This window comes from Cyanistes caeruleus, chromosome 8 (assembly GCF_971803275.1).
Source record: "Cyanistes caeruleus chromosome 8, bCyaCae1.hap1.1, whole genome shotgun sequence".
NCBI lineage: Eukaryota > Metazoa > Chordata > Aves > Passeriformes > Paridae > Cyanistes > Cyanistes caeruleus.
In genome coordinates, this window is record NC_141708.1 from 6,712,647 (window position 1) to 6,732,642 (window position 19,996).

The following is a 19,996-nucleotide window of genomic DNA, read 5'->3' on the forward strand; positions in this document are numbered from 1 at the left end:
TGTCCTTAACTCTTTTCTTGTTGTTAAAGAAAATTTGAAACTTATGTTCACTTATGATTCGGCAAAGATTATGTGTATTTCTACTGAGGTCAGCATATTGTGCTTCATTCCCTCCTATCCTCTGACCTCTTTGTCCTTTTCACTTTGGTTGTTGTTGCATTCCTGTTCTGCTGTCCTTCACCAATGTCTTGGATATCCCAGGAAATCATTCCTCTGTCTTTGCTGTTTGGAAGAAATGCTCAGAAGAAAATGAGAGTAAAACTGAGTTACACCAAGATTCCATCCAGCCCAGAATGCTGTCTCTGGCAGCAGAAAGGGAGGGGTGTGTAGGAGCATGTTTGACACCTGGGCAGGTTTCTTGCAGTCTCCAAACCATTTGCAGCCTGGGGGTGATTTCAGCATCCTGACCTGCTCTGCTCTCTTCCTTTAGTTTGTGCCATGCTGGCTGTTGGCTTCTATCACACGTGGGGAGTGCCCTGCCAGGGCATGTGTACATCCCATGAAAAACAGGCTCCCAGCTTTGCCCTGAACCCTAGTCATATCAGCTTTGGTGTTTCTTCAGCAAAGCTTTGTTCAGCTTGGGAAGGGAGGAATAGGGAGACTTCCCTGAGCTACATTTTTATTAAAGTTTTTTTCTTCAAAGGGAATTTAAATGAATAATTTTATTTCTGAAATTGAGATGGAATGAGATGTTCTGTGCTTGTTTCTTCCATTCTTCTCTTCTTGTCTCCTTGCTCCTCTCACAAGACTTTTTTTCTACAGCTGCATATCTCTAGCTATTCCTGTGTGTTTCATCTGGAGGCTGCTTTGAACTTTTTCAGAATACTTGCGTAACACCCGAAAGTCCTCCAAGCCTGAGTGCGTGAGGATTGCGTTCCCAGCTGAGCAAATCAGTTAGCCACATGCTCAGAGCTGGATTTTCAGTCATTATGCACGTTTTCTCCCTTCATAAACTCCATCCTGCAAATTGATGTGCTTGTGTAAGCAGTTCATGGTTCATTGTTCAAGCACTAGGACTCAAGTGGTTAAGTGTGAGGCTTTAAGTGCATTTCTTCCACAAAAAAATTTAAAAAAAAAATTACTGATACAGAGTTCATGGTTATGTTTTTTTCCAGTGCCAATACTGGAAGAAACTATTCTTGTGTTATGGCAGGGCAGAGTAATCCTAAAGGTCCATACCATCTCTTGCTTTGTATCTTAGTTTGTGCTTTGCAGGATCAAACCTGCTACTGGAAAAATGTAGCACAGGCTTTTTCTGCCTGTGGGTCTGGGAAGTTGTGGGTGATTTCTGTTCCACTTTCTGCCACTGTCTGTCGCTGTGAATGTCAGCAGATGGCCTCTGTATCAATTGTGGTCACGTAATTACATCAACAGGAGAATGAGAAGTGATTTTTTTAGCAGGTGTCTTGCAGACTGTGTGTGGAAGATGCCACAGAAGAATTAAATAGTCTTGTGTGTATGTGCTTTTGGTACACTTGATGGAAAACTTTTCTAAGTCACTACTGTACTTGTATGGCTCTGAAAGATGAGCTGTGCATGCAGAAATTGTCCTAATTTCCATTAGACATGCGCAACTTAGTGGATAATGGGCAGCTAACTTAAGATATAATTTAAATTTTTGAAAATCTATGCTCTTTGTTCCATGCTTTTTCTTAAAATTAGGAAGTAAATTGACTTTTACGTGGGTTACTTTGTTCAAAGCACTGCTGCTTTAAAGGGATGCTAATAACCATGAAAATTCAACAGCAAAATACAAGATCTTTGATCCACAGTGTCTCTTCCTCATTGCCGTGCCAAGCTGACAATTTGGAGACCACTGGTGGAGCTTCTAACAGCATTTCCCCAGACATTTTTTGTTCATGTTTTTAAATACTTTTAGAAACAATGGAACCAAAATTATTTTGGCAGATTACATCTCTTAGGTCACCTTTTTTTATTGATGTAGCCAACAAAACATTCATATCAACCCCCCAAAAATGGATAACTGTTCAGCTGCACACAAATGTGGGTAACTTAATATGCAGTTCTGACATATTCAAGAGTCAGATCATGAATAAATATTTGACTACTTGCTAATCAGACAGAAATGACTCTGAACGCTGGTTTTGACAGTGTTTTGTCATGCTGCCAGTAGGGGAAAAAAAACCAAGACAGCTATCCCAAACAGTAGGTGTAATAGTGTATCTCTGATACATCATTCATGGTGTTTGCTCTGTTAAAGCACACGGATGGAGTGGATTCTGTGTTTTGTCACCAAGTGGGAATGGGGAAGGGGTTCTGCCTTGATGACCTGCTCATTGTTTTTCTGACTATTGCAGATGTCATTGGATACTTTTGAGCACTGCACCAAACTCATAATTTTAGAGCAAGCATTAAATCTGCATACATTTCACAGTCTGTGTAAATGGGAAAGAATTGTGTCTTGTGTTGCTTAGCAATGGTTTAATTGACTATATGACTACTATGTGAACTTCTTGCATCTTAATATCTGGACTGAACAATTTCTCTGTTGTTTTTGCCCTTTGAAGGCCTTTTACAGAAGTCTGTAGGAGCTTATGTGCAAAATAGTTGGCAAAAAAGAAGCCTGTTAGTAGAGAATAGACAAGAAACTAGAAATTAAAGTATTGTCTTGTGTATTGGGTACCTAGGAGGCTAAAATCTGAAAGAAGTGAAATCAACAAATCTTCTGAACTAGCGCCTGCAAAGATGAAGAATATATGGAATTATTCACAAAATTAATTTTTGCAACTGGACTTTTAATTTCTAAAAATACAGATGCAATGCATTTTTACTGCTAGGATATTGTCACTGACTCCTGTAGCCAGTTCAGGACTGCAGTATTGTCTGTTTATATTGCTGGGGTTTTTATAAGTGAGATAATCGTGGTATAAATATTAGATTACTAATACTAGATACATTAAATAAAACAGAATAAATGCTTATTTTACTTTGCAGAGAAACTGGAACTCTTAAAAATAGAAAATGACTGGCAATCAAGGAGCTACAAACTTCTTAATTTTTATTCAAGGGTACTCTTTAGTTTGGAGCTATCTCTTAACACTGAAAAGGGGAAGCTTAGTAAATACATGAAAAATGTTTCTCCTTATCAGTTGTATGTGCTTGAATGTGGAAGGTGAACAGTAAATTTTATAGAAATTTTATGCTATTTGCCTTTTAATCTTCAGGAATAGTGATACTTTTGCCCATTAATTATTCTATTGTGTATGCCTCAAATTGCTTTTTTTGAAAAGTGAGATGGTTATGAACTTCTAAGACTTCTGTGGAGCATTTAATGAGCAGCTCATATGTCTAAATTTTGATTTTTTAACTTCAGTTTTAAAGGTAAGGTCAATTTATTTTGAAGAGTGACCGTATTTTTTATTATGAAACATAGTTTATAGGCTTTTTATCTTTGTGTAATTTCAAATTTGAAACTGTATAAGTAGTTAAAATCTCAAATTTTTCTAATTTTTAGAAGATTAACTAGGGTATTTTTTTGGAAGGAACTGTAACAGCTCTGCTTGCATGGCTCTGATTGCAAGACAGAAGGCAAAGTGCTTTCCATTGATCATTTCAGCAAGGGCAGCAATCTCCCGCTCTCCTTTTCTTCCTTCTCTTTCATTCTGAAGCACAGTAGCAGCAAAAGGAAGGTATTGAGAAAACTGCAACTGGGAACAGGAATTGCTCTGCAGAGACCCAAGCCTAGAGACCCTGATTGTGCAGAGAAATGTCGCAGTTAGGAGGAGAATAGTCAGCTTGCCGTGGTCCAAATGGAGCTCTCTCTGCAAATAGCACTCGAGGTGAAGTGGAATAGGTCATTTAACTTCTCCTTTTCACTGCACAGGGAAAGCTGCTTTGCCTTACAGCATGCTGCCTGGAGGATTTTAAAAGGAGTTTTTCCTGCTGTTGGGATAAGGGAGTGTGCTGTGTCCTCTACATCAAGGTTTCCATCAGTAGGGAGGTTGTTGACTTCCACAGGCAACAGATGAGATCCTTAAAATGCTAATGTTCCTGGTTTTTAAACTGAACACTAAAGGCATTTGCTCCCTTAATGTGCAGTGGGCTGAAAGCTTTCAGTGTGCAGTAAAATCCGTGGGTGAAGTATGTCAGTGTGGCTCCAGTGTCTTTCTGGGGAGGAGGAAGCAGCTCTCACCAATTCCCCTTTCGCGGCAGAGCTGCGCTCTGCAGAACAGCCAGAAACGCTTTCTGCGTCTTTCACTACCTCCTGCTCTTAGGCTGCACTTCTGCCACGAAGGTAATGCAAACTTTCACTGAGGAAACAGGGAGGGCAGAGAGCAGCAAGATTCATGCACAGATTTCCCTTCCCCACCTTTCCTCTGCAAGATTCTCTTGACAGGTTCTTTGTTAACAGGGCCCCAGGAAACGGTGAGTCCTCGTCTGCCGCTGCTTGCTCAGCACGACTTTGCTCCTTCTGCAGCTCTGCCTTGTTTAACAGTCTCTACAGCAGCTGGTGACTGACCTGTCCCCCTCCTCAGCCCCTGTCCCTTGAAGACTGATCACCCCAGCACCATGAGAAGAGAGATTGCTTGTTGAATGCAGCTCCTTTCGCTCCCACGGATAGCCATCAGCTGCCCCTGAGCCAACAGCAGTGGCGTCCTCGTCTTGCCCAAGAGCAGATCCTTCTTTGGGTCTCATCCAAGATCCTCTGTAGCTGATAGAAGAATTCTCTTGAATTTGGCTGCCTTTGAATCAGACTCTCTCCCTTCTTGTTGCTTAACAGCAGGCTCCTTTCCCAGCTAACTCAAAGTGGCTCCTCATGTGGAAAAACTGAAAATCGAGCAAAATCATTTCAGGACTGTTTTTTTTTTTTTTTACCCAGTTCTGTTCCAGTGGCCAGCATCCTTGTAATTAGAATTGCACTGTAAGGAGCTCAGTCACACAGATCTCTTCCAGAAGTTAACTCACGGTCTTGGGTTGATTTATTGCTGTGAACATGCTCAGCCGCATGTGAGGAAGGATGTGTGTGTAAGGCACCTTGTGTGCCTGTCATACTTCCCCCTTGGTCATGTGTTTTTCACACTGTGGTTAATCACTGACTGTGTCTCTTGTGAATTTTACTCATTTCTTTGAGTTCTTTCATTGACTTAAAGAATGGGTTTTCTTAGAGAACTCTTTTTAACATATGTTTTATTCTTTCTTTTTGAAGAAACGGTTCCATCATAAGATCAGTGATTGCGGGCCTCTGTAGTGTTAGCAATAACCACAAAATTAATAAAAGTGGGGTGATGGGAACTCCTTAAAGCATGAAAAGGAGTGCCTTTCTCTCTACAAAGCTGAAACTTTGCTCATGATGTAATGAAATTAAACAGCATGTCCCTGATGGTTGGCTTTGAGGTTTTCCTTGCACATGGTGGGTATAGAAATGTAGGCCTCTTTTCTGAGTCCATTTCTGTTAAAGAAACTAGACTTAAAGCCTATTTTTGGAATGCAAAGTACTGGTTTGACTGTTGGTGTAACATGGATAACTGTTTATATCAGTTTTGGATGATGTGTCTCTTTAAAATATTTCCAGAGTAGCTCTGAATCAGAACCCAAATCAAGTACAGCATGCCAGTTTGGATAGGAAATATTCTGAGTAATGAATTTTTTATGCATAATTTCCATCGATCTTACATGGCTGAAAGGAAGAAGAAATGCTTTGATAGGCTTCTGTACATCATTGTGCTGCAATTGATCTTGGTTGATTTTGCATGTTGTGACTGCTAATTAAATAACTGGGATCAGTGTTTCATTTCAATTTTCTCTTCTCTTACAGTGTGACAAAATCAAGCAAGAAAGAGATGAGGCTGTCAAAAAGCTGGAGGAGTTTCAGAAAAGTAAGCTGATAATTTCAGTGGGGTTTTCTTGATGTAGACAGTTATGAGCATAGTTCTGCACACTCTACAGCAGTGTTAAAAACGCTGAGAATCAGGTCCACTTGCTGTTTCTCCTTGAAAGCTAGGTTTAAGGAGCTAAATCCAGTGAGACTTTGCCCACAGTCAGAATAAATACTGTCACAGCATTTGTACTCTCTGGCACAGGTAGAGAGTACAAATGCTGTACTCAAGGTGCAAAGAGGTGAAAATAAAGTGGTGCAAATGTGGCTCTTTCTCACCTGTATTCTGCAAGTGACTTTTGGAATGATGCATGCTTGAAGTGAGTGGGATTTGATGCTGTTTCTTAGATTCATAATAATAATAATAATAGTAATAATGGCAATTTTTTTAAAATGAAAGATTAATATTATTTTAAGCATAGACACACCTGGAAAGATTTTTAGGATGAATTGTTCTCATTGGTAATTTATAGAGCAAGTTCTATCTCATCTGGGCTGTGAGGACATCAATATTCAGTTTTATACTTTTATGGTAATGGTTCTATTGAAACCGTATGGTGTCTGGAAGCAACAAAGCACATCTAATGGGAGTGGAAGTATCCTAGTGGAATAGCTCCTTAGAAGAGACAATTACAATGGGATTGTGGTCTGTTATGTCTGGTTTGTGCCAGTACAGTGAACTGCACGATGAAGCATCAGAAATGTGGATGAAGTTAATGCAGGAGAAGGAAATCACATGGTCTGTACTTTTGTGTGACTGTGTTAATAGAGGAATTTGCTCACTTCTGTTTTATAATAGTTTGTGTGATACAATTATGGAAGATAATCTGAAATCAACAGGAGTTGTCTACTGCCTTGAATGATCTTAGGTAACTGTTCTGTGAGGGAAGAATGTTCTCTAAGAAGTATAATTCCTCTGGAAAAATGGCTGCCTGTTTTGTTTTTGTTATGATATGAGGAATACTGGAGTGTGGCAGAAAATGTCAAGTAGTTAAGACTTAAAATTTGAGGTAGTATTTGATGTTGTAAGATTTTATAGGTTTCTTTTATCTTCCTTTCACATTTTTAAAGGACATACCTTGTAAACATAGTGATAAAATGCCAGGAATATTAGGATTTTAAAGCAATAATAGAGCCCATTATTTAAACGACAATATAAAAGGCAATTATATTGATGAAGAGCTACATTGGCTTTGTGTCTGTGAATAAACTTGGCCTGTACTCAGCTTCTATTTGTTCTCCTGGCATAAACACATATTGTGTGTGATTCCAGTTTAATGGGGCCCCGTTTGTATGCCAAGCAGCTGCATTTTAGGCCCTATTGCGTGATTTCATAGCTCTCTGAAAATTGGTTCTATTGAGCACAAGAGATAGAAGGTGGTGGTGGGGGGGAAAGCTTCAACACACAATCATTTCTTTTCAATTGGAGCCAGCAAGGTTGATGACAACATGACCATTGTGTTATAATGATAAGACCACTAAGGATCTGTACCTCTCATCAAGGCTTTCACACAACAGCAGATACAATTTAATTCACTGCTCTGTCAGCAGTGCTGATACCATTATGCCGTCTGTCTCCACAGTTATAATCACTGTCCTCCGAGAAATGCAGTTGAAATGATCTTGAGCAGTCAAAGAAACTCTCAATTAAGGCTGCCACTTCCAATGTGTCAGATTGTGTCTTATGCACTTGGTACAATTTTCACTTCCAATCCTGTTTATTTACAATGTCTACCAGTAATTATGCTTAACATGTCATTTAGTGAGGGTGCCCCTGCCAAGGAGATTGTTGGGTGCTGCAGTACCATTGAGGGGGAGTTTCTCGCAGTCAATGCCATCAGCGGCTTTTAGTCCCTGATGGGATGCAGTAGTAATGTTGATAATGCAAGTATCGTGCTCATCAAGTCATAATTAGATGCCACTCAAATGTGCCACTTGTAATAACAGTGTTGATTCATGTTTTCTCGGTGACTGCAACTACTAATTAGTTAAGTGGTTTTTGGTTGGCCTGCATTTGCTGCGGATTATTATTACCCCTGAAAAAAACTGTCAAGGTTAGAGACGTTTCAGGCCACTTAGTGCTTCTTTATGAATATTAATATTAACATAATAAGAACTTTAGACAGACTTAGGAAATAATATATTTTTTGTATTTAATTTGGAAAGACTTTTTTCCCCTGAGTTAATCATAATTGCAGGTTAATTAAGTTTAAATGAACCAAGAGTAATCCCTAGTTCTGCCATGAGAGCCCGATCCTTGTTTCCTAACTTTAGCCTTGCTTGAGGCCCTTAGATTGCTGTCTGCAAAATGAGAGCAGCTCTGCATCTCCACTGCTCCCTCATCCAGCCCAAAACATTCCATCCATCACTGCTCAAAGCTTCTAGGGCTCAGTAGAATAAAACCAGAAGAGATAGGGAGATGTACTACCTGAAACTTTTCCTCTCAAATTAAATGTAGCAGCTGGTACGGCACATTTGGAGCAGGTAATTTCTCCATAGTCATGAGAAATGGAAATAAAAAGACAATCAAAGAAAGAGGTCTGGTTGCTCTGCTGGTGGAAGACTTCATGTGGATATAGTTTCTAGACCAAGATTTACCAATTCACTGCCGTGCCTTTTCTGTTTTTGTAGATTTTCTATGTTTGCTGCAGCTCCTCAGGAAACCAATGCGTTGCTGGTTTCCTCTACAACAAGACTTTAATAATGAAAAATTCAGTTGATATTAAGTATAAAGCTGCATAAATAACATTTGTTAATGGCATTCTTTTTTCTATCATGAAGTCCTGTTTTGTAGACAATAAAATGATCTCTGTATATCAAAGAGAGCTTAAATCTCTCTCTTCAGTCTTTGGTCAAAACTGTTGGAAGAGGGAAATTTGATACCACTCTACCCAGTGGTATAAAATCCCTAGGTTTTAAAGCTTACCTTGATGGAAAGGAAGAGAAATACTAGAAAAAAATAGTCTGTATTTTCCAGCCTTGTTCCTGCCCCAAAGTGTTGTTCAGCTGCAAGTAGTTCCTTTCTGTGCATTGAAATCCTGACACTGGGCTGAGGAGGAATTTGTGCCATGCAGTCACTTGCAGAATTAGGGTCCAGGCTGCTGTTTAGGATTGGATGAGGGTGACAGGAGCCAAGGGGGAATTGCATTGATGAGCCTGAGAAATGGAAAACTATTCTTGGATTCTCTGCTTTGCTCCACTGTGCAAACTTAAACCTGTCCCTTAGACTTTGAACACTACTAAAGTACATAGATAGTGCTGGAAGTTGAGTGGAATTACAAGCCAAAATGTATCTGTACTTTTAAATGCTTCCTGATTCACCTTGGTCTCCTATGTTACAAAACAAGATTTTTCCCAGAACTTTTTGGTTGCTTTTTTGCCTGTTTTTGATAGAGTGGTGTGTATCCACAATTGTGACAGGGGTTCTCTAAGTGCAGAGGGCAGATGTGTCTCCTGTTCCTCCAGCTGTGACATCACATGTACGGCCTTGCATTCCAGCTGCAGTCAGCCCAGTCTTGGCCCTGGTCTCAGGGAACGTTTTGTGAGTGTTTTGGAATCTGTGTTGTGAACAATGAAGGTAGGTGAGACTCTGGTGCTCATTTTAGGACCTGCTCAAGCAGGGAGAGTTTTTGAATAAGAAACAGCCCAGAAAGTGAAAAGAAACTTTGTAATACATCAGAGTTAATCTTGCTGTTTGAAAATACAGAGGTTCCAGACTTCTCAAGATGTTATGATGGCAATCTTAAGGGATTATCCTAAAGGTGTCATTCTGATTCCTCAGGTGTTAGTGAAATAAAGATGATGAATGAGGATGGTCAAGGAGGCTGCTGCTGGTCTTCTACTTCCTAGGTTTATACTCAGTTCTACAGTTGCCCCTCCAATGCTGCAAACATGGTTTGAGAGAATTGCTTAAAAGAACAACCCAAATATTCAATGCTCAGAACAATTCCTGTCTATGGAGATTATCTGTGTCCTCCCCTGTGTTTGAAATGCTTGCAATGAAAGTTAGCAGAAGAAGAGATGCTATTTCTGATCATGGGAGGCATGTGTCAATCTCAGGAAAATATTGACTAATTTTTGAACTCTTCCCTTAGTTTCTCACATGGTTATTGAGGAAGTGAACTGTATTCAGAACCATCTTGAAATTGAGAAGACATGCCGTGAAAGTGCTGAGGCTTTGGCTTCTAAGGTGAGAGGAATTATGATAATGGTGGTTTTCTGATCTATTTATTCACCTGTTTATCTATTTATTTATTTCAAACTTGAGATTGTATGCATGACCCATATATGTTCCTGTATAATCTTGTGGATCTGTGAAGTAGTTTGGAAGTGGCAAAACACTAATAGCCAGATGCGAGATGCAAAATACCATTCCTACCTTTGAAGAAAAAAAATACCCATTTTAATGTAGTTTCTATTTTCATGGACTAGCATCCTGATCTCTAGTTTTCATATGCATTTAGGTTAAATGGAAAATAAGTTTCAGAACTCCTCTGTGTGAAAACAATAATGAGCATTTCAGTGTCTAAATCAAATGGAAAAAGTCAACCACTGCATTACATTTCAGGTGATTGTTTATGAAAGCAAAGCAAGGGCAGGGGAAAGGTGACCTCCACTGCTCTGTTGATTGCGTCTAGTCTGATGAATTTAGCAAGTGTGTAATTTTCTATATTCCATCTCATCAGAAGTGCATTATTATTAAAGAATGTTTTTATCTCTCTTATATATTTTTGGTTGTGTAAAATGCGTCTGAGCCACTTCATCAGAAAATGGATTACAGCAATTTTGAACCAAATTTCATTAGCAATGCTGACTGCCTTTTTTTTTTTTTCTTTTTTTTTTCCCCTCCCTCCCCATTCTCTGCCCAAAGTACATCCTTAGATATGGTAAAAATCACACCCGCAAGAAATCACTTTAATTTAGATGCATTAGCAATGTACTTTCTGGAGGTATTTACTTAATTGTTTGCATAATGACACTATATTAGAATTCATAAGATAGACAATCAGCATATAAGTAAGAAAATGAACACATTTATGCGACTTGTCTTCCCTGCACTTTGCCTGTAATGCGCGTACAAGGGCAGTTCAAAGACTCGCTTTGCTCCCCGGGGCTGTTTGGCTGTGAGCTCACTGCACCATGTAGGGGTCCTCACACCACTCTCCCCACTTGCTCACTTTCATTCTTTGGGAACAAGACAAGAAATTCTTGGCTAAATCTCCCCTAGTTGAAGGGCTGAGGATAAGGGGGATCAAAGACTGCTTAGTTAGAAATTCGGGGTCAGATGAACTGTACGGTGTGTGTTTTCTTTGATATTGGGCTTCTGACATCCGTGTTGACTTGGGCATGTGGTGTGTCATTAGTAGAAAATTGAGTCTCATTCTTAAACCTGAGCACAAGGAATGCTTGGCTTGTGGGTGGGCAGTCACCCTGACATTTAGCTGAGCAGCCCTGGGGCTGTGCTGCACCTGCAGAGAACTGCTGCTGTGGGGTGTCTGGATGCAGGACAGTGAAAGAAATGATGAGAATTAAACATTTGCTGTGACTCCTGTTCAGTTTTTCCTGATCAAGACAGAGATGCCTTCTAGAATCTCTTCTGTACCATCCACCAACCAGTCATGTGTTTAAGCATCCAGCCCAAAGCGGTTTCTGATCCATAAAGATTTGGTTCATGAGATGGCTCTCATCTTGTGTATGTTGACTCTACAGTAATAAAAGAATTTTGAGATAATTCTGTTGTGACTAAGAATGTAGTAGTGGTAGTATTTATAGTTTATAAGCAAAATAGGGTATAGGAGATGTCATGGTTAAATTTTTATTTAACCAGTTGATCCAGCTGGGAAAACCACATGAACTTCCAGGGGCACAAACTCTTCTTCAGGTCATTCAGTTGGGACTCCTTGTGCATGTGTAAAGGTGGGGAGCTGAAACAGCTATCACAAAGCATGTGCAGCATTAAGTTAGCTTGATAATTGATTTAATTGATTTAAACCTACACAGTATTTATTAAACAGAAGTACTAGAGAGGAAAAAAGGTCATGGATAAAGCATCATGTTGAATTCAAGCCTTTCAGAGGAAAAAGTGGACAAGCACCCCATCTTCAGACCATTCTAATGTTGAATGGAACTTAATCTAATGTTACTTTTGTCTTCTTTGTTTGATAGACCTTTTAATGATAAAGGACAAAAAACAGTTGACTTTTTTTCCCTTGCCCAGTATCTTAAAGACAGAACTAACTGGCTTCTTACTGTTTGTACTTCTCACCTTTCAGCTGAACAAAGAAAATAAAACCTTGAAAAGAATTAGTATGCTTTGTATGGCCAAGCTGGGGCCAGAAATTATCACTGAAGAGATTAACATTGATGAGGATGAATCTTCCACGGATACAGAAGCTACCTCTGGATCATGCAGTTCTGTGCACTGTCAGCAGCAAATAAAAGGTGAGCATTGTTGCTGATCCTACACCACCATGCAAGGCAGAAGTTGTCTGAAGAACAGCAGTGTTGGTTTGGAGCAGAGATTGATCTGGTTCCAAGTCAGCTTCTGGGAGTGGCCAGAATCAAAGGATTTCCAGGAATGAGTGAAAATATGGTGGGCTGGTAGTGTGTAACATAAATGGTAGGGGATATACAGCATGCAGAGGAAATTAAATGCAATAGGAAAATGAGATCTACCCAGCTAAGAGAGTTCAATGTTACCGAATCAGTAAAGGAAACATTTCCTAAAACTGCTAACAAAATAAAAGTTGAGCAGAAGGACAAGGTCACCTTCAACTGCAGTGTCATTATTTCAGAGCCTGTCAGACAAAATTCTCTGTTTCTGTTACATACCTTTGTATGCACAAACTTCATTCATGTTCCAGAGCTGTTACCAAGCAAGCAGCCTAGAGAGAGACTGTTGTACTGGGTAAAACAGCAAAGCTGAAGAACATGGAAATAGATTGATAAGAGAGATCTGGGCTTTTTTTTCCTTTTTTTTTTTTGGTCAGAAATTTCTGGGTCTTTTTTGAAAGGCAGTTAATATTTCTGTTGTCCAAAATCAGCCTTACTTCTCATCCCAGTGATGAAATCATCATGATTTTTTTGTATTGCTGTGTCATAGTATCCAAAAAAGGGGAATGCCCACATTCTGGATTTTGTGGAAAGAGATTAAGTGTTTAACTTCTTATAAAGAAGGCTTTCACTTTTTTTTTTTTATTCTGACTTGAAGCAACAAATGATGTCTAAGTACTCTGTGGTATGTGGATATACTTTCTTCTATGAATAGCGAGGTTGATACATGTATTGTAAAACCAGAATTAATCCAAGTCCCATAAATTTCAGTGAGACTTTTTCTCCATTGATTTCTCTGGAGAGCACAAATCTGTAAAATGGACAGTGTGTATCAAGAATCTTCTGTGAAAACAGGTCTTTTTATTTACTTTAGAAAGTGTATGTTTTTAATTTAGAGGACAATAAATCTGAGGCTCCAGAACTGAGAGGGGGGATGCTGGTGTAGAATGGACATTTTCAAGATGTGAGACCAAACAGAATGATATCCAGCATGTCATCATCATCTGCAATTGATCAGCCACAATTTTTTCAACTCATGGCTGGTATTCAGTGAACAGCAGTGCTGTGAAATACGGGAAGCAGGTGGGGAATGAGAGCACTTACTGAAAGCTAATATATATCAATAAATTTTGATTTTTGTGGTGATTTTATGTGAACCTAAACCTTGATATATTATGTATGCAAACTGATCTCCTGTTAAGAAGTGATTATAATCAAATGTTTTATTCCATTGTGAATTTAATTTATTTCATATTTTAATAATTAAGGAGCAAAAATTCTGAGGGGAAAATTACAAGCATTAGCTCTTCCATCAGTAAAGGTTATATTCTGACTCTGTTCACATAATGTTACAAAGAGTATAAATTGGCAGCTGTTCAGGACAATTTCTTCTGTGAAAACCTCCCAAGTATTAACTGCCTGTTGTTTTGTTTATTTCCCTTGTGACAAAAACTCACGATCCAAAAAGAATTGAAGTGCATTAGTTTGTTTTAAAGGATGCTTCTTAAAAATTGCTTTCCACTGCTCTATCCCAGAGTCTCTGTGATATCACAGTCTCAAGAGCAGGGCTGAGGACCCTCTGTGGTGGCAGGATTGGCCCTGTTATATCAGGAAATGAATCATTCAAAATGCAAATAAAGACAGCAGGACTGAACAAGGAGCTTACCTCAATAGAGTAAATCCGAAACTGTGGCCCAGTTATAGATCTGTTACTTGACACTTATGCAAAGCTCATAAATTATTGAGGATGTTCCTTGATTACAACTGATGCTTGATACGTAGTTCAGGTGTTTCATACTCAACTTGCATTGCTATGACATTTCCTTTGTTGTTTTTTTTTGAATAAAATATATTCTTCATTTCCTTCCTCAAACTGTAGAGCTGCGAGATCAAATCGTATCTGTTCATGAGGAAAAGAAGACCTTGGCCATTGAACTGGAAAACCTGAGGTGCAAACTTGCAGAAATAATTGAAGAAGTATGTATTGTACCATGGAGGGTGCGACCATGTTAGCGTGGAGTCGGTACTTTCTGTAGCTTATTTTGCTAAAAACACTCAGTTGTGAAGTTAATTGAATACTGTCTAATCTCAAGTCCTGCCAGGGATGGATCTCTTAGGGCACATCCCTGGAAGGGACCGTCTGTGTCACAGTCCAGTCTCCCCCTGGTACATGACTTTTCCTTAGCTGTTTGAGCTGTTCTAACGCCCATATTACAGCTGTCACCTCCCCTTTCTGACAGCCCCTCATCCATCACAGCCTGCAGGGTTTTTTTTTTTATTTCCTTAAACCCACAGATAAGTAAGAAATACTTTTGTAGGACATGTAGTTTAATCACTGGTGCTACTTCATTGAGTGTATCCTTAAGTTCAGCCATTGGCAGTGCTGTGTCATGATAATTAGACCAGCAAATTGGCTTTTCAAGCCAGCAGAGTTTCATTCCTGCTTGAGAACTGGATAAGCCATGTACTGATGCAGATCAGGACTTAGTGGCTCTTCCTGTCTATGCAACACTTGCATTCAGAAAGACACAGCTGACAGCACTTGGACAATAAACAGAGCCCAGGGAAAAAAACCAAACAAAACAGGAGTCTGACTATATTAAAATGCAAACAGTCAAGTAACTTTCCAACTTTCATGCTATGGCACCTGATCCTTAAAGGTTCTGAAGATCATATATTTGCAGCTGTGACTGAAACATGCTGTGGGAGGATTAGTTCGTAACTCTTTTATGACATTTTTTATAACATCTGTAAGGTGGAATAAAAATGCTTTCCATCCCACTGGAAACCCCAGCATCAAGCCAAGCCTAGGAAACAGAGCTACTGACAGCAAAATACTGCTTGTATTATGTATGTGCTGTATGCCTTATGCCATTAACTAAAATGCTCTTGGTTTTGATGTGTTCTTTATACTTTTCTAGGTAAATAAGTTGAAAGAAGAAAAGGCTGTTTTGACAACTGAAGTTAATAAGCAGCAAAAACTGTTGGAGAAATGTAACAGAGGTGTGTAGTCTCAGCAGGTTCTCTACCACCCTCTGCAGAAGCTGCAGAGCTTTTCTGTTGCAGTACAAGGAGTAGGTTACAGATCAGTGACTGTGGTCCAGATCTGACACCCGACCTTAGTGCTGCAGGCACTGCATCAACTCATGGACTGTTCCAGACTCTCTGTACGCCAGGAAAATGTGACAATGTAAATAGCAGGTGTTACCTGAGAACAGGAAAACATTTTCCTGTGTGGCACAAGTGACAGACTAGGGCAGGGGCATAGTCCTTTATAGAGGTGGGGTTTGATCCTTAATCTTCTGTTTTCCTTAATCATTACACCAGTCTTCCTTTTAGCTGAGATGCAGCTTCTAATTTTGAGTGTCCAAGGTCTTGCACACAACTTGTTTTATGTTCAGAGGATGATGAGAAAGGCAGGAGTGCTAGAATGTGTGAAATGAGATTTCCAAGTTATGGAAGAAAATCAGAAATTTTCCTTTACTGGAAAGAGAAGAGAGGTAAAACCAGGACAGGGAAAGTCTAAAAAGAGATCTGGCTCAGAAAAGAAAAGATTTTGCTTAATGAAGGTGAGTGCTTCTACATGAATAATAGTTGATCCCAAAGAAATTCAGAGGAGAGGGAAAAGATTTTACTGCCTTGGATTACTCTGCCCTTTCCTCTTGTTGCTTAAGCCTTAAGAAACTAAAAATTGTTTGGCAAAAAGCCTCATTGTGTGTTTCCCATTTTCCTGAAGTGGAAGACAGTGGGTCTGGCTTAGATAAAGTAGGGCATCTCCTGGAAGCTTTCTCCAGGTGCCAATCTCTTACCCTTTCCTCGTGTCTTCATTTCTTAAACCTATGGCAGGCAGTACTTGAAGGCCATTAAAACACCAAGCTTCAGAACAGTTGATTAAACAGATTAGCTTGAAACTTTTGATGGGATAATATGGCAGATGAAAATTTTCTGAATTTTTATTCTTTTTTCTAAGCATTGAAAGAACAACCCCTTGTTTCCCATTTGCCTGTTTATTGGAAGGAAGAGTTAAATTAAAGCAAGATTTTTTTGTATGCTTGAAATGAGCTACCAAAGAGTTCAATACCTCCTGTATATTTTGTTTATGTGGCACTGTGTTGAAGCTGTGCACTCTGCATTTCAGTCAGAGCTGATGCATTTATATTAAGTCTTTCTAAGTACGTGGGTTGTTTGTTGGGTAGTTTTTGTGTGTGGTTGCTTTTATTTTTTTTTAATTTGCTTTTTTAAGTTAGCATCACTTTGAGAGTCAGGTATGCTGGGATGTATATCCCACTGTCTAAATTACCACTTGCTGTACCTACCTTTAAATACTGTTCTGCTCATCTCCAAAGCAGGTAAACAAATACAGATTCCTCAAGAATAACGTAATCTTTGATAGATTCAGCAAAGCTCTTCTGAGGCAAAGAGAGGCAAAATATGGTCTGTGGCACTTGATGCCTATTACTGGAGATTTTGAGTCTGAAGAAGAGAAATATTACTCTGTTCAGAAGATTATTAATTGTGCATATATATGGTGAGGTTTAGGACAAATATTGCAAAGAAGATTGTGTATGGAAATGTAAAACTAGGTCATGCTGTCATTCAAGGATTCATGGTACTAGGGAATAGCAGCTTATCTGGGTAAATCAAACAGTACTTCTTTTGATCTGTTCCACTTTTCCTTCTGATCTTGTTTTATTCTTATAAACAGTGTCTGTGCTGGCAGTAGAGGAATATGAAGAGCTTCATGAAAACTTTGAGCTGGAAAAGAACCTGCGGAAGAAAGCAGAATCATTTGCTCAAGAGGTGAGTAGTCAAGGAAAAAATTAAGGTATTGCAAGTGGGAAAACCTTACCAGCTTAGATGACTTGATTTCAATTCCCAGCTCTTGTCCAGCCCCAGATACTATTTAGGTAACATCTGTATTTCATCCATAAAAATTAATTTACTCTCTCAACAAGCATTTATAAAGCATTTTGGAATTATTCATGTAGCCTTACCAAGGTCCCCTTTCAAGGCAAGGCTTTAAATTTATCATGGGCTTAGTTTGCTACAACATCCCAATGTGGAAGATGTCGCAGTTGGAACTTGGAGGGATTAGCTGTCTTTCTAGTGATATAATTTTAAGGGCTCTGTTTTTTCCTGAAAAATATGTGTGGACTTGTAAAAAAGGCGTTGCAAAACTACAGTGTAAATTGAGGGACACATTTTGAAAGATTATATTGAAGGTACTTTTTGTAATTGACTAACAGGTAACTTACCTACAATGCCAATGAAATGCTGATTATTTGCAAACAAGTATTTCTTGGGTTTTGTCACTATTTTGTTGTTGCCTCTTCCAGAATATGGGCCCCTGTTGGTGCAGACTGTCAAGAGTAGCCATTTACTTGAAAGTTTCATTCTATAGAATTCTCTTATCCAAAATGGAATCACTACAACAATAAACTTCATGCCTGCATTATTCTTCCCTTTCTCTACCTGCTTGTCTTCCTGTGGTGTGCTGTTCAGAAAGATTTTTAGAACAGTTTCTAAAGTACATGACCATGTGACAACAAAGGCATTGCTGATTCATGTTTGGGGAACCAATATTTAAAATGACTTTAAAAACCTGTTATCATTGGCCTGGTTTGATGCTGATGGTGTCCCTTGAGTGACCTGAGACATTAGACAGGCTCTGGCCCACAGCTGCATCCACAGCAGAGTAGCTTTCTGCTCAAGTGAGGCTGTGTGAGCTCCTCTCACAGGAATCGTGTTTGGAGAGCTAAGTTTTTTAGGATGTGTTTACAGTAGCCGTGTTTGGATTATGCTAAGGATGTTCAGGGATTTTCTGCTTGCTTTCATTAGCCACCTGTTTACTCTGTCTCTATAAAATGTTTCTTTTAAACCTCAAAATTTCTGCTGGATTTTCGCCTGGATTTTGCAAAAGGCATGGTAGTTGGTTGTGGTAAGCTGTGCAGTGTCTGGAGAAGGAAGAGCTTTGAGTAAAGGGCAGCACTGCATGTTCAGTGCTTTGTTCTTGATTTTTTTGGAGCACTTGGAGAAAGGAAGGAGGCTCCAAGTAATGTGGCTGTCACTGCAGCTGAAAAATGGCACATCTTAGTGTTTTGTGTATTAGTGTTTGTGATGTCTCAAACAGCCAAGTGTGTATTTTAGGTCAGTAAAATACAGAACTGCTGCCTGTGGGGGTGCCTGTTTGGTGATGGGCACGTTGTCTGTCCAAGGGGCTGAAGCACTCTAAGTTTGCCTTCATGGTGTGGTTAGCCCATGTGTTCAGACTCAGCCCTTTCCCTCTCTCCATAGCGTGGTTTCGTCTTCTGTCTTGGCATTATGGCTGCCCTGGGAGGGACCAGGGAAGGTTGGCTGCTGGGGGCTGCTTTTCAAAGTTATGCCCTTGGCCTCCTGCCCTTCTGGCAAGTGAGGAGGATTCTCCACAGAACAGGAGCACTTGGGAGTGCAGGTGTGAGAGAAAATGGGCAGGTGAGCATGTGTGCAGAAGCGAGCACAGATGGGGGAGAGGAAGAGACATGGAGCAAGAGAGGGAGGGAGCAGGCACATATAGGAGTGGGGGATCACTTGAAAATCAGAGCTTTTGATTAAAATTTAAAAAAAACTGCAATACAGCTTTAATTATAGTCATGCTGCTGGCACCACCATAATATATATTTAATTAATCAAAAGTGATCCAACTTCAAACATTAGAATTCATGCTTTTTAGAGGTTCTAAAGAAACTGAGTAAATATTGTCAGCCGTGGTGTGGAGAGGGGGAAGGAAGAGGAGAGAGGTTTTGAAGTGAGTCACAATCCATTGTGAAAGGTACAGGAATCTGCATAAAAGAGCTAAATAAATAGAGTGTGTAAGGGGCGGAGGCATGGAAAAATCTGTACCTACCTGAATAAAACAGGGTTGTTAACACAAGAATCTTGGCAAGCTTAACCAGAATTCTAGTGTCAGGTTTTAAGAGACACTTTAAGATCTCTCAGCTGTTTGTGGAGCAGTTTATAAGAAAACAAAGGAAGACAGAGAAGGCAGAGGGTATCTTGAAGGCCATTGCAATAATCTAGAGGTAGCCCTGAAAAGCACTCTCCCACAAAGATGAACAAAATACAATACATGCAGCCAGAGCAAGCCAAAAGCAGAATACGTTGGGAGAAGCAAGCTGAAACTCTTAGCAATATAAAAATCTCATGAGTTTAGCAAAATAGTCTTGCATAAGTGGTTTATTAAACATACATGTTTGTTGCTTTGCAACAATATTTTGTAAAATGATGTCAGGGTTTAAGCCCAGCTTGGCAGCTCAGCCCCATACAGCCGGTTACTCACCTTCCCCCAACAGGAGGGGGAGAAAATTGGGAGTTAAATGAGATAACTCATGGATTGTGACAGTTTCCTAAGTAAAGTTAAAGCTGCACTTACAAGCAAGGCAAAACAAGAAATTCATGCACTGCTTCCCTTGGGCAGACAGATGCTCAGCCTTCTCCAGGAAAGCCAGGCTCCATTAGGTACAACAGCCACTAGGGAAGACAAACACCATCACTCTGAATGGTCTACTCTTCTTTCTTCTTCCCCCAGCTTTACATGCAGAGCATGATGCCATGTGGTCTGGACCACCCCTG

The 19,996-nt window shown here is 39.6% G+C and overlaps 1 protein-coding gene and 1 long non-coding RNA gene across 3 annotated transcripts in view; one reads left to right on the forward strand and one right to left on the reverse strand.

The window, feature by feature from the left end:
• The window catches only part of SHTN1 (shootin 1), a 54,086-nt gene that overhangs the window by 7,616 nt on the left and 26,474 nt on the right, over positions 1-19,996 (forward strand). Inside the window, exons 3-8 of one of the 2 annotated variants that reach the window (XM_086900665.1) lie at positions 5,777-5,837; positions 9,931-10,025; positions 12,109-12,277; positions 14,268-14,365; positions 15,310-15,391; positions 17,094-17,188. In XM_086900665.1, coding sequence (XP_086756791.1) covers positions 5,777-5,837; positions 9,931-10,025; positions 12,109-12,277; positions 14,268-14,365; positions 15,310-15,391; positions 17,094-17,188 — 600 coding nt within the window. Of the gene's footprint in view, positions 1-5,776; positions 5,838-9,308; positions 9,414-9,930; positions 10,026-12,108; positions 12,278-14,267; positions 14,366-15,309; positions 15,392-17,093; positions 17,189-19,996 lie in introns of those variants that run through there. The other variant, XM_023929934.2, reaches the window with a different exon arrangement.
• Positions 648-9,265, reverse strand: LOC147651852 (uncharacterized). The gene is made up of 2 exons (XR_015290114.1): positions 8,763-9,265; positions 648-4,788 (listed from the first exon to the last, which is right to left on the reverse strand). It is a non-coding gene; the product is annotated as an uncharacterized LOC147651852 (long non-coding RNA).